At 41.7% G+C, this 14,817-nt stretch overlaps 1 protein-coding gene across 1 annotated transcript; it reads left to right on the plus strand.

The window, feature by feature from the left end:
- The first annotated feature begins 8,361 nt into the window (after positions 1-8,361).
- Positions 8,362-12,512, plus strand: LOC102722970 (transcription factor SPEECHLESS-like). The gene is made up of 3 exons (XM_040525608.1): positions 8,362-8,841; positions 9,776-10,432; positions 12,427-12,512. Exons 1-3 carry the CDS (start codon positions 8,362-8,364, stop codon positions 12,490-12,492), a joined length of 1,203 nt encoding a protein of 400 aa, XP_040381542.1. The 3' UTR covers positions 12,493-12,512.
- Positions 12,513-14,817: the final 2,305 nt, after the last annotated feature.

Raw genomic sequence — 14,817 nt, forward strand, 5'->3', positions numbered from 1 at the left:
AAAATTAAGGGATGCAGGGCCAGGCCCGAATGAGAGTTAATACAATTAATATCAAAGAGAGACACAGTAATGAGAAGCAGCTATTGCATTGCTGTAAACCTTAGCTATTTCGTGTGCTACCTGCAGTTCATGCATGTACCTCTGAATTTACCTTACTCTGCTTCCATTTAATTTATATGTGTTCAGCTAGGACTTTTCATTATTAATGTTCAAGATCTTAAGGAGCATTTCAAAGTGGAGAGGCTCATATATAATGGCATAAGCATATGTTTTTATAAAAATATGCACTAAACCCATCATATTGGATTACCGACGGACATCTATATGGGAAACTGTTTTGAGCACACGGGTGGACATCCACCCATGTGCTCACATGTTATCTAAATAGTCATCGAAAAATATAAAAAAATGACAAGATAGATTAATATGAGTCATATCACTCTACAAACATATAAGTTTAAATTCAACTTTTACATGTAGTAGCAAAAAAAAACAAAAATAAACTAAAACTAGTATATGCACATTAACAATTATTTTTGTTATTTTTGTTACCCCATGTATAAGTCAAATTTAAACTTGTATGTCTGTGTAGTGATATAACTCATATTAATCTATCTTATCAAAAAATTTTATATTTTTTTATAACTATTTAGATGACATGCAAGCAACAGGTGAACATCCACCCGTGTGCTAAAAAACTGCATCCATCTATATGGGAAACTGTTTTGAGCACACGGGTGGACATTTACCTATATGCTCACATGTCATCTAAGTAGTCATCAAAAAATATAAAAAAATTTAACAAGATAGATTAATATGAGTTATATCACTCTACAAACATGCAAGTTTAAATTCAACTTGTATAAGTAGAGTAGCAAAAAAAAAATAAACTGAAACTAGTATATGCACGTTAACAATTATTTTTGTTACCTCATGTATAAGTCGAATTTAAACGTGTATGCTGTGTAGTGATATAACTCATAGTAATCTATCTTATTAAAATTTTTCATATTTTTTGATAACTATTTAGATGACATGCAAGCAACGGGTGGACATCCACCCGTGTGCTAACAAACTGCATCCACGTCTACATGCAATACACCATCATTAATTGGTAATAATCTATATGTCGGTAAAGAGTTTTGGCAAACTATATGCCTGAAAATTCTATGTAGCCAGACATGTTATACGTATATCTGTCGACAAAATTAGTGGGTTAGCGACTACTTAGCGATGTACATTAATTTGGTCGGTTAGATATAGATCCAACGTATGGATGGATGGAGGCGAATATATGCTTGGTCCGTTAGATATAGATCCAACGTTCTTTATCTAACAGTATTGTACGGAATTAATTATCTAGCTAACTACTGCACCGCATTTAGAATTCCTTGTCAATTACTTAATTATAGAGTTTTAAGATATATAATAGAATAATAATTTCCTGGACTGCTCAAAATAGCCATGATCAACTATTACAGTTTTTCACACCAAGCGTGATAAATAATAAGCAGCATGATACCATATATAGTCGATGAACCACAAAATCGATCCGGTTCAGCCGTGAACTATATCCTACTCCCCATCTCATAATATAAGACGCAACTACCACTACCATTACCACTGACATAAAAAAAGAACAAGAAAGAATTATAATCACCACCTCGTTTAGATTATCTAGGTGCATGAATGCATGCTTGTAATATGGTTGAACGTTTTGATAGTGAAAAATTTAAAATAAATCAAATTTAGAGAAAAGATATGTACTAGTTATGTCTTATATTATCAGGGCTGGCTCTAGGCATGGGTGGCGGGGTCACGGCCTAGGGCCCATACCAGATGGGGCCCACTTACTCTAGATTACACCTTCTGCCTTTTCGCTTCTGTTTATGTTTATAAGCTAAAATTTAAAATTTCAACCATAAATTTAGAGTTGATCCAAAGATTTTTCACCGAAGTTTATTTTTTAGCACTAGCTTTTAGATCGCTAAGAATACGTATATAAAATTTTATTCACAAATTATTTTTCATTTGTAAATATATCATTTGATTTTTTTACGAAAAAGCCAAACAATCACCCCTATGTTTCGCGTATTATCGCACTCCCTTATCCCATCGATTTTGGTTCAAAACCAGGTGTGAAGCGCCAGTACATGATTATTTTAATAGTATTTGAGTTGTGGTCTAATTACCGATTTACTTCACAAAATATCATTGATGATTTTGCTTCAACAAATGCTCGCAGAAGTTTATTTTTATAAAAGATGATGGGTATTTCTTATCAACAATTTAAGGTATCATACTATTTTAACACTTTAATTTCATGGTTCTTAATGTTTATTTGTGTAATTATGTCTTATGACTTATATAACTATTAAAAAGTTATACATAAAATAATTAGCTTCAAGGGTCTACAATAGCGAGTTTGCCTAGGGCCCTAAAAACATAGAGCCAATCCTGTATATTATGGGATGAAGAGAGTACTAAATTAAGCCTCTCTCGTGAACAACTCCATACAAGGCCACTAGGGTTTATAATTTTGTGATATCTTGCTCGAATTTTACAAATTTTGAGCATCTTTAGTTAGCTTGAAATAAGAACTTGATGTTTAGGGATGGCAATAGGGCGAGGTGGGGGCGGGGATGGCTGGAATGCCCCTGGCCCCGGCCCCAATTTTAGTCCCCGGCCCTGGCCCCATAATTGAAATAGGGGGGAAACCAGTCCCCGCCCCCACCCCGCTGCATCCCTGTCCCTGAATGTGTCCCCGAAATCCCCGAATCGTGGCGTTGGGCGGTGACATGAGGTGACATCGGGCGTAGGGAGGTGGGCCACGGACCAACGGCGGCATCTGGCGGTGAGGTGAGGTGGTGGCGATGTGACGTGGCGGAGTCGGGCGGCAGCGGCGTCAGGACTTGGGCAAACTCGCACGCCCGGCGGAGGTGGGCTGTCAGCGGCGAACTGAGGAGGCGGACCATTGGCGGCATTGGGGTGCGACTCGACGAGTTAAGCAGTGGCCCGAGCCACTTGATGGCGTTGGGGACGGGGGACGACAGCGGGTAGCGAAGGCTGGTGGGGGGTGGCAGACCAGCAGGCGGTGGCAGACAGGGGACTGGCGGGTGAACGGTGGAGGAAGCCGGAGGCGGCGGCGACCGAGTTAAGGAAGGACTGAACGAGTGACCGAGTGAGGGAGAGGCCAAGAGGGACTGGGGCGCACGGTGGAGGACTAGAAGCGATATGTACGATTATAAGGTTTCTATTTGCTAATTGGGTATGGCCAAAGTTTTTATCTTTTATAAAATTCAGGGAGCCGGTGGGGATTCTCACGGGGATTTTTGGACCCATGTCCCCGTCCCTAAGCAAACCGGAGCTCCGGCCCCGATTCCCCGCGGGGCCGAATTCCTCCCCGTCCCCGGCCCCGATGGCCCGGGTCCCTACCGGGGCCCCGTCCTCGGTGGGCATTTTGCCAACCCTAATGGTGTCGTAACCACTACCAGTTTATCTCCTGTTTCGGGTGGTGGCGGCGGCTAGCCAGCCAGTGATCGAATTCCTGAATTGATAGATGAGTCGTTTTAGTTTTGTTCTAAGTTAATTTTCTTTTAAGTTTGATGCCTAAGTTAATAAAAAAATCTATTTGTAACACAGAATAAATATACTATAAAAATATATTCAAGGTGGATATAATGAAACTAATTTTGTTTGGCGGATGTTAGTATGTTTATAGTAGTCAAACTTAAGAATATTTGATTTAGACAAAAACCAAAGGGACTTGTAATATGAAATACATTAGGTAAAACTGTTATATATAGAAGTGGTGACCATTAACAATTTACCACTCATGTGCCTATGATATAGCCGACAAGCTGGCTATAAGGTCTTTGTAGTCTTTTCTTAGCTTATCCATATAGCAGTTAGCTCTTTATTATTAATGTAGGACTCATATCTCTCTAACAGAGTTTTTTGGTTTATGTGCCCAAGCTAGCTATAAGATTATAATCCACTTCTCATCTCTCTCCTCCACTCTCTTTTCCACGTTAGCATTTAGCTGGCTTACAGCCTACCATTATACTTGCTCTAATACGTGAGTTCTTAAACATTCCTCATAAAACTGATCACCATGTATTGACGATCGCGGTCCATCTGTGCACATTGAAGTTAAACGTTGATGATGATGCTATGCCAGCTAGGAGCTAAGGTTTAGCGTAGGGCTAGATACCGAGCCTGCTCGGCTCGTTATAGCTCGTTTGGTTAACGAGCTAGCTTGGCTCGGCTCGCTAACTAAACGAGCTAGCAGACCAGCTTGGCTCGGCTCGTTAGCCAACTCGAGCTAGCTCGTTAGGCTCGCGAGCCACAACATTTACATGAATTCTTTGCACTATAAATTTACAATTACCATAAAAATATAAATATAAAAAATATAATGTAAATTTAATTAAAATATGAAAACATAATCTAAATTTAATTTCATGCCTCCATAATTTTATGATCAAGATTATTTAAATTATAAGTATCAAGGCACAAAATAATCTAGAAAATTACTTTGATGCGGCTCGTTTAGCTCACGAGTAGCTCACGAGCCAACTCGAGCTGGCTCGTTATCACAAACGAGCTAAAATTGTGGATTGGCTCGTTAAGAAATTGAAACGAGACGAGTCCAGCCAGGCCAAGCTAGCCACGAGCTGATCGAGCTACCGAGCCATGAGCTTTTCGTCCAGCCCTAGTTTAGCGTCCAATTAACGATAACAGAATGCATGCAGGCAACTGCATGCTGCATGCATCCCCCCTCTCTCTCCCTCCAATTAAGCTCCAGGACGATCGATCGACGTTCGTACGTACTCTCTTGGTTTCGTTTTGTATCACAAGTTTTTTTTTGTATTTCAAGATTCAGATATTGATTAATATATATATTTTATTGATATATAGGTTTAGATTCATTAGTATACATGTGAATCTAGATAATAAAAATAGTACATTATAGAATAGATTACTCCATTCGTTTTAAGACGTTTTGGTTATACATAGATTCATTTTTTGATCAATGTATATTATTGTTTATACATATATCTAGATTCATTAGGATTCATGTTAATCTAGGCAATTAATGCTAGAATAAAAGTATAATATAATTACTACTACAGATATAGCCATCAGTGTTAGGTTTAAAGTTCCATCATTGCTGGGTATAGGCCCTGGACAAAATCCAGACATAGTCATCAGTGCCAGCCTGAGCACCCGGCCGACAGAGATACAGGGGCGTAGCCAGGGGCAGTCCAGGTGGGCCTGTGACTATCCCCAAAATCGGCCCCAGCAATAGGAAACCGCACAGGCCACAACCCAACCTAGTAGAAAGAGATAGAGAAGCTAGGGTTGTCTTGCGCGTGCACGCGCTGAGGCGCCCAAGCAGTGGCGATGATGCCTCTCTTCCTATGACTGCGAGTAGCTGACTACTGCCTCTGCACCGGCCGCTCGCTTGGCTCGGCGCCCAGCCTCGGTGCCCGCAGATGAGTGCCTGCACCTGGCACGTGCTTGTCCAAGTGCCTTGCGACCCGCTGTCGGTCAGCCGCCGCCCTGCGGTCCTCGCCTCACTACGGCGCTGCACGCCGGCCGCCCGCCTTCTGGCCACCGGCTCACCGCCTGCCCTGTCCCTGCTTGGCTCCATCCCCACCGGCCAGCGCCGTTGCTCGACACACCAGCCAGCCGACCTCCTTCTTTGCTTTGATTGCTGTCTCAGTCAATGAGACAATAACCGCGTCTAAGTAAAGTAAGCCCTTACTAGTACTCATTACTCACTCATTAAATTTCAATTTGCAATTCAAATATGAAATATCCAATCCATTGTAATTATAGTACTGCTCATGTTTGAATTGCAAATTGGAATTTAATGAGTGAGTAATGAGTACTAGTAAGGGCTTACTTTACTTAGACACGGTTATTGTCTCATTGACTGAGAGAGCAATCAAAGCAGAGAAGGAGATCGGCTAGCTGGTGCGTCGGGCGACGGGCGCTAGCCGGTGGTGATGAAGCCGAGCAAGGACAGGGCAGGCGGTGAGGCGGGGGCCAGAAGGCGGGCGGCCGGCGTGCAGCGCCGTATTGGGGCGAGGACCGCAGGGCAGCGGCCAACCGGCAGCGGGTCGCAAGGCACTTGGACAAGCAGGTGCCAGGTGCAAGCACGCATCCGCGGGCACCGGGGGCTGGGCGTCGGGCGCTGGGCCAGGCGAGCGGCCGGTGGTGGGTGCAGAGGCCATACTCGGCTACTCGCAGTTGTAGGGAGAGAGGCGTCGTCGTCGCTGCTTGGGCGCCTCAGCGCATGCACGCGCAAGGCATCTAACCCTAGCTTCTCTTTCTCTTTCTATCGGGTTGGCTGTTGCCTGTGGGGTTTCCTATTGCTGGGTCAATTTCGGGGTAGTCATAGGCCCACCTGGACTGCCCTCTGGTTACGCCCTTGCTGCTCACCGTGGACGCTCGTGGCCACCCATGGCACACTGCTTGTCCTGGCCAGCCCCTCCGCGCCACTCGCCATGGCCACCCCTACAGCGCCGCTCACCATCGACGCCCATGCGCTCGCAGATCTGGCACTGCTCATCTTCCTATCACAATGGATACAACAAAAGATCTAACCATTAATAAAGTAATTTTTGTTACTCCTCTTTCGTTTTCCTCAGTTTGATCATTCTGAGAAAATTCCATTTATAGAGGCTAAAAGACAATGTTAAACTTAATGTTGATATTTCACTCTCTTTTTTTAATTAGCAAATTTATCTAGTTAATAGGATAATATCTCTCTATTAGTAACTGAGTGTACATGACAACGACATGATAATAAAATACCATTAACAACGGCTATATAGGCTATAGGCCCTATAGCAGCGTGCCTCCCATCTTATTCTCAGGCATGGTTGGATGGTTTGTTATTAGTTTTGCATAAGGAATTGTCTAGCTTTTTTAGTTACGTGCAAATAGCATAAATTTAAGTCCAAATTTTTGTACAGCTAGGATTGCGCGCACCCCATCCTCTTCTCTCTCCCATGCTTTATGACGGATCGAGTTCCCATGCAGTTAAAGTCACCATACCTTTGTCACTGACATGTGGGCCCGGGGTTCTTTGGGCCCACATGTCAGTGACAAAGGCTTGATGCAGTGATGGCAAGGGATCTCAATCCCTTTCTGACGTGAGCACAAGTCGATCCACGCGATCATATATCTCCCCTGTCTCGGCACCGTCCCCTAGCTTGCCAACACACTGGTGAGGCCTCCTCCTTCCCGACCATCTTCCTCGTTGCCTAGTTGCCTCCTCACCCTCATAGGGATCCTTGACCTTGCCACTAACCCCACCCACTGTTGGGTAGGGCCAGCCCTAGAGGGGGCGAGAGGTGCGGCTGCTCTGGGCCATCAAATCGCAGTGTCATCATTCCTAAATTTTTGAAATAACATGTACAATATTTTCTATACAAATATTATTTTTAAATGCAATTTAATTTTTATGATAATAATTCATATAATATATATATAAAGTATATATCTATTGACTATTATTATATAGTATTATAAGGGCAGGCCTCTATGTTTAGTTTTACACTGGGGCTCTAAAGAGTCAGGACTAGCCCGGCTGTTGGCCTCCATCCTGTGACTCAATAGCGCCCCTGCCGCCTAGCGACCTACCCATCGCAGTCACCCACCGCCGGTCCTGCAGCACCCTAGCCATTCCTTTAAGCCACACACCCCCCCCCCCCCACCCCCTCATCTTCCTCTTCCCCTTACCTCAATCCCTAACCTGAAACCTAAACCTTAGGTTCTTATGTCAGAGGGTGGGGATACGTGGAAAGTTATTCCCTCCTACCTCCCTCATGACTTCCCCCTTTAAAAGGAGAAATTTCTAGAAGATGTATTCACTCCGTTTCATGTTATAAGACTTTCTGACATTGCTTAGATTTATATGTGTGCTAATGAATCTATACACATATACATTGATACATACATAAATATAGTTAAACTAAAAAATCTTATAATATGAAACAGAAGAAGTAGCAATTTTATTTGCAGAAATAATTTTCATTGTTTGTTGCTAAAATTTTGGTAAGTAAAATAGTCGCGGCCTGGGCTTTAATTTGGCCCCCGATCGAGGGCCCGAGGTGTTGTCCAGCATGGCCAAAGCATAAATGGTGGGCTCTACACTCTGCCTCTCTCTCCTTTCCTACCGTACTCCCAAATGCCAATGCTGGCCATTTCCTATATTTATGTCACTTCACTCGGATGATCCATGCCCCTTCTTGTCATCAAACAACGGTCTACCTCAAAGCTCGATCGATCCTGTCGTCACAGCTTGAAGAAAGCCAAAATCTGCATCTTGCAAATATTCTTTTGCCCATGGGAGACACGCTGCTGTGTGATCAGCTCCTCGTGGACGGCGACGGCGGCGGCGAGTTCGTCGTCGCTCCTCACCACGCCTGCGCCGACGCCGACGACCTCTTCAGCATCCTCGAGACGTGGGAGGACTGTGCCAACGGCGGCGGCGCCGCCTCCACCGCGACGTTGATGAGCCCTACCGCCGTCGGTGGAGGGCAGCAGCAGCAGCTGCTGCTGGAAGCTGCCGCCGAGAAGATAGCGCCGCTCTCCGCCAACAAGCGGCAGCTGCCGGCGCCGTCGTTATTGCCTGACGGCGGCGGCGTCGAGGGCTCGCCGCAGAAGAGGCACAGGTGCTCCCCGGCTCCGGCGGCCTCGACGACCGACGACGCGGCGACGCCCAAGACGACGTCGCACATCGCCGTGGAGCGCAACCGGAGGAAGCAGATGAACGAGAACCTCGCCGTGCTGCGCTCCCTCATGCCATGCTTCTACGTCAAGCGAGTAAGATTACGAACTCTGTCCCAAAATAAACGAATTTATGAGTTTTTATAGGATTTTTAACTTTTCGTCTTATTTGAAATATTTTTATGATTAATATTTTATTATTATTACATGATAAAACATGAATAATAATACTTTACATGTGACTGATTTTTTTTAGTTTTTTATTAAATTTTTTAAATACGACGGATGGTCAAACGCTCGACCTACAAAAGCCAGAAATCCTTTTTTTTGGACGTAGTATATCACTACTCCTATATTGCTCTGGCTGTATACTAATCGATCCCTCCGTAATCTATTATAAGACCTTTTGAGTTTATTATATAATTTATCAATATATATATATGTGTGTTTATATTTACTAGTACATGTATGAATCTAAAAGTATTATAACGTGAAACAGAAAGAATATATATATCTTTATAACAATGTAAGCATGTACGTATATTCCTGCACGAACAAGATGGAATGATAGATCATCTCCACTCCCCATGGATTGGGGTATCAACTCAATCATTTATGACTACATGTTCTACTCGTCCTACACCACTTATCTGCAAGCTAGATCGATCATATCACATCACTATTGTCACAGGCATGCGGGCATGCATGCATATCCGGTCCTACGTAACGTACTAGGACACTCTCTGTCAAACGCATGAATGCATCAATGCATGCATGTGGACCGACCTATAGCAAACGAACCAGGAGTATGAGCTACTCTGAACTTTCATGAAAATTCTCAGTTTAGAATTCAGGCAGTACGCTGCGGCAGGAGCATACTATGCATTCATATATCTCCATTCAGAACAGAGAAACCTTAATTGAAGCTAGATTTTTGGACTAAGTTAAGTTGCACACAATTCGTAGCGAGTGCATGTGTGTTTTTGAATTAATGGGCAGGGATGTGTTTGCCATGTTGGTTGATGATCAGGGAGACCAGGCGTCGATTATTGGAGGAGTGGTCGACTACATCAAGGAGCTGCAGCAGGTGCTGCACTCGCTGGAGGCCAAGAAGAAGCGCAAGGTCTACACCGAGCAGGTTCTCAGCCCGCGGCCGTCGCCGGCGGCGTCATGCTGCAGCCCGCGCCCACCGCTCAGCCCAAGGCTGCCGCCGCAGATGCTCAAGTCGACGCCGCCGCCGCCTCTCAGCCCGCGGCTCGCCGTGCCGATCAGCCCCAGGACGCCGCCGACTCCCGGCAGCCCCTACATGCATCTCCGGCTGCCTCCGCCGCCGCCCCCGCCTCCTCCGAAGTCGGCAGGCTCCAACTACGCGTCCCCGGCGATGACCCCGACACACGAGCCTCCGGCGGCGGCGTCTGCGTACGGTCAGCTGCCATCGCTGGACGCCATCGCCAACGAGCTCTCGGCGTACGGCAACAGGCAGGCGCTGGCCCCGGCGGCGGCCGGCCTCCTCCCCGACGTGAAGGTGGAGTTCGCCGGCGCGAACCTGGTGCTGAAGACGGTGTCGCAGCGCTCGCCGGGGCAGGCGGTGAAAATCATCGCCGCTCTGGAGGGCCGGTCGCTGGAGATCCTCCACGCCAAGATCAGCACCGTCGACGACACCGCCGTCAACTCCTTCACTGTCAAGGTGTGCTGCACTCCTTACGTGATTATGTCCTAATCATACTTATACAAAAATCAAGCCTGAATTAATAATTACTACTACCCTCTTTTTCTCCTTATAGTGCTTTTTTTCAAAACTAAGGTTTGAGTTCTACCATTCATTTGAGAAGAAAATATGTTGCAACAATTTTAATTCGATCGGCATAACATTTATAATTATTAATTAGATCCTGGACAGATATATTATGTCGCTAAGGTTTCCTTACATTGCCGTGTTTGATTTATATTATAAAGTAGATTATCGATAGAATATACCTACTTAATTATAGATTAATTATAGAGATAAATTAAATACTTTGATAGAATAAACTTAACCAATAATTTAAAACAAATTGATCTAAGCAATGGAACACAAGAAAGTTTAGAGAAAACGTATTTCTTTTGGAAGCGACAAATAAGCTGAAAATAGCCTATAGTATAACATATTAGTAGTATCTCTCAGCTTCACGCGCACACTCAACGAATTGTTAAACGGTGTATTTTTTATAAAAAACTTTTTATAAAGATATTCATCATCTTACATATGTATAATAGATTTTCAATTTTATAGTAATTAATTTTATTGTTTATACTTTAAATAACAATAAAAGAACCAAATAATCTTTTATCAATCAAAAGAACGCAAACCTATATATACACGAGCAACAGATCCTAACTCATAGAATACACTGCTTGAAGCCATCGGCCATGTGAGTGAAGGACACAGTAAAGATGAATGGAACATTTGATAGGACACTGTTTGAGGTACAGTGAGCCGTATCAAATGAAATGCATTTGTTTCATGTGAGCTTCCCATGCATTGGATGCATGTATGGCTACCTCTAACAGCAACTGGCCAAAGCATGTTGAAGCTGCACTGCCCATAAATGTGGTAGGGTCTACAAATGTCTATGTTCTGGCCGGACATCTGTATATATTGTACAGTACATATCAGAGACCACACAGTGTACTAGTACTTCGTCACTGCATGTCATGGGTTTTTTTCTTTTTTGCCTTCCTTAGAATTTTAGGACTTGTTTAGTTCCAAAATTTTTTTTCAAAAACATCATATCAAATTTTTAGACACCTAAATAAAGCAGTAAACATAAATGAACCAAAAAACTAATTGTACGGTTATGGAAAAAATCTTGAGACGAATCTTTTGAGCCTAATTAGTCCATGATTAGTCATAAGTGCTACAGTAACCAACATATGCTAATGACGGATTAATTAGGCTCAAAAGATTCGTCTCGTGGTTTCTAGGCTAGCCGTGAAATTTGTTTTTTCATCCGTGTCCGAAAACTCCTTTCGACATCCGATCAAACATTTGACGTGACACCTCTCCTAAAAAAGTTTCAATCTAAACACACCTTAGTATATAAAGATACGTGGTATCTCGAGATACTAAATTTTTACGTCGAAAAATATGATATTTTTAGATATCTTTTCAAAAATATTAAAAAAAAGCTCGCATACCATTCACTGTCGTTACATGCTCATAGTGTATCTATAAAGGGAGATTTTTTTTCCATGTACTGTTCTCAGGAGAGATGCTACTCAGCAACACGTATTAATTATATTTATAGTATCTTGGTACACATGTACTATAAGAAAAATAATAATTATATATGACCTTCTCCGTAGTTATTACTAATTTTCTGCATATTAGTGCTTCCTGATTATCTTGAATGTTTTGGACCATTCTACTGGAATTGTTTCCTTTGGGTTCTATGCGTGAAGCACTTCCTTCTAGAAGAGAAGGTGCAATGTTGCCTTATACAGTACTCTTTTCGTCCTAGAAAGATATAAATTTTTAAAAGCAAATCAAGACATAGATTTGAAATTCCTTTTTTCCGGGGACAGAGATAATAAGTTTTAAATCAAGTCAAAAACATTAACCCTATGATTTAATATTGTGAGTAATGAATTATAAGATCTCCATTGCTTACGATTTTCCTATTTACAAATATCTATGGGCAGATTGGAATCGAGTGCCAGCTCAGCGCTGAAGAGTTGGTACAGGAGATTCAGCAAACATTCACATGACTGAAGCAAGTATCGACCAGCTGAAAAATTAAGTATAGCAGCACAGCACAAACAGAGCGAATGGCCGAGGGAGCGGTACTAGACTAGAGTCGACGTGTTTCTGCATGCATTTGCGAGATAAACTGATCATTTTTTGTTTCGCTTCAGATCTTGTGTTCATGCACGTACGTACGTGCTAATTTTGCAAATATTTCTCTCTTAATTGTCATGCAAATTAAATTTATAGATTTTGCAAATATTTCTCTCTTAATTGTCAGATCGATTAACGTGACATACTGCCTGCCTCCGTCTCAGCAAAGCGGTCGAATTTTTGTGGACAAATTAATGTAGACATACAGATTCGTCTCTTAAAAATTAGATATTTTTTTTCTCCATTGGAGGAAGTATGTATGTATACATAGCTGAGAACTAGATGGACAGACATGATCTGCCCATCACTACTGTTGGCCCTTCAAACCAGCATATTGCACAGCACAGCACAGCAGCCCGCAGGGGTCATTATTGTTCTGAGCAATATTTTTATTTTTATATATTTTTAAATTACAAAAACATATTTCCATTTTCAGCATTTGCATAATATACCCCTACGCTAGGAAGATGTTTTGTTTTTTAAAAGACGACCTATAAAAGGCGCTAACTACAATATGACAGCCATATATTTATTGGTATATGAGAAAAATTACTTTGGACCCCTCAACTCCTTCTAGAGGGCGAGACGGGCCTAATTCAAAATTTCCTATATAGTTGTGTACATATGGCTTCTATAATTTTAATCTGTCATATGAAGTCGGCTTAAGGCTGCGTTCGGCTATCCATCTTCTAACTCTAGATTCACCTGTTTTTTTATGCACGTTTCCCGAACTGCTAATCGGTGTATATTTTACGAAAATTTATAGGAAAGTTGCTCTAAAAAATCATATTAATCTATTTTATATTTTTTATAATTAATAATTAATTAATCATGTACTAATCAATTACTATATTTTCCGTGCCGGATAACTAAACCTCATATCTCTCGTGCCGAGTGCGGCCTAAGTCTAATTGTATATCAAAATTGTAGAGCTCGAAGAGATTTACAACTTTCTAGTTGACAGAATTTTCATTTAAAATCATTTGGATGACCAAATTATCATTACAAAATTTCAAATGGGTTATCACAAAACCTCACGTCTACATTTCAAATGATCTCTAATGGAGATGATGTCAACATTATAACTAAGTTATAGATCTCAACAAGACATACATCTTTGTTACACTTTCGTTTAAAATTATTCAGTACTACGTCAGTTTCATAATGTAAGATGTTTGACGTTTTTAAATATTGAATATTTGTCTTATTCAAAAATTTAGTACAAATATAAAAAATAACAAGTCGTGCTTAAATTTTTTTTTGATAATAAAGTAAGTCACAAGCAGAAGAAATAATATTTCTATAATTTTTTAAATAAGACAAATAATCAAACATTTCAAAGAAAAAATCAAACATCATTGCATTATAAAATAGAACAAGTATATCAAATAACCACTAGAGCTCCCCCGCACGGTTGGTAATAGTCACATCTCCTGGCCGCCACCCCGGGCCATGGTCATCGCCCTTGCCCCTTTGTCCATGAGTGGCAGAGCGAGCAAGGGAAAAAATCCCCTCCCTCTCTCTCCAGTTTCACTGACAGGTGGACCTCACCTCGGTCAAACAACTTTGACCAATCATACTCCTGCTCGGCTGACTAGTGGACCCCCCCCCACTGCCAGCCAGCCAAACAAATTCTTTTTTAAAAAGAAAACAATTCTGAAAAATAAAATATTTCAAGCTGTGAACTTTTCCCATTTATTTGATTCAATTCAAATTTAAACCTTTGAAAGGTTATATCTTTTCGATTCGGACCAAACTTTTAACATTTTTTCTATAATCAAGATTCTACCTTTTGGCACTGGTTTGATATTTTTCTCATTTTATTTATATTTGTTATTTTTCCCTTTTGTTAGACCTCTTTTGCAACACACGTTTTAATCGATGGTAGTATCTATTATGAAATGTTTTGTTTACAAATAAATTGCATGCTATATTAAAACGACACATGCTGCTCATTTTACCAACCTTGATATCGATGCCATATTTATAATTTATCTTGTTTCCATATGTAATGTTGATCATGTAGCACTGCTTAGTTTTGCCAGTTAGTTATACCCTGCTATATACACTTGTTTTTACTCTTCAATTATTGGGTGATGACTACTTCGGGTAGGAAATAGTTGTTGTTGATCGGGAGCTGACATGATATACCACTCACTGATGGTATGCAAAATTGTTTGCAAAAACCAAATTGT

This window comes from Oryza brachyantha, chromosome 6 (assembly GCF_000231095.2).
Source record: "Oryza brachyantha chromosome 6, ObraRS2, whole genome shotgun sequence".
In the NCBI taxonomy this organism is placed as follows: Eukaryota; Viridiplantae; Streptophyta; class Magnoliopsida; order Poales; family Poaceae; genus Oryza; species Oryza brachyantha.

Excerpts from the sequence above, each read along its gene's own strand:
- LOC102722970 (XM_040525608.1), top strand. The coding sequence starts at position 8,362 with ATGGGAGACACGCTGCTGTGTGATCAGCTCCTCGTGGACGGCGACGGC. Across the intron at positions 8,842-9,775 it reads CATGCTTCTACGTCAAGCGA|GGAGACCAGGCGTCGATTAT; the intron begins GTAAGATTACGA and ends GTTGATGATCAG. Across the intron at positions 10,433-12,426 it reads TCAACTCCTTCACTGTCAAG|ATTGGAATCGAGTGCCAGCT; the intron begins GTGTGCTGCACT and ends ATCTATGGGCAG.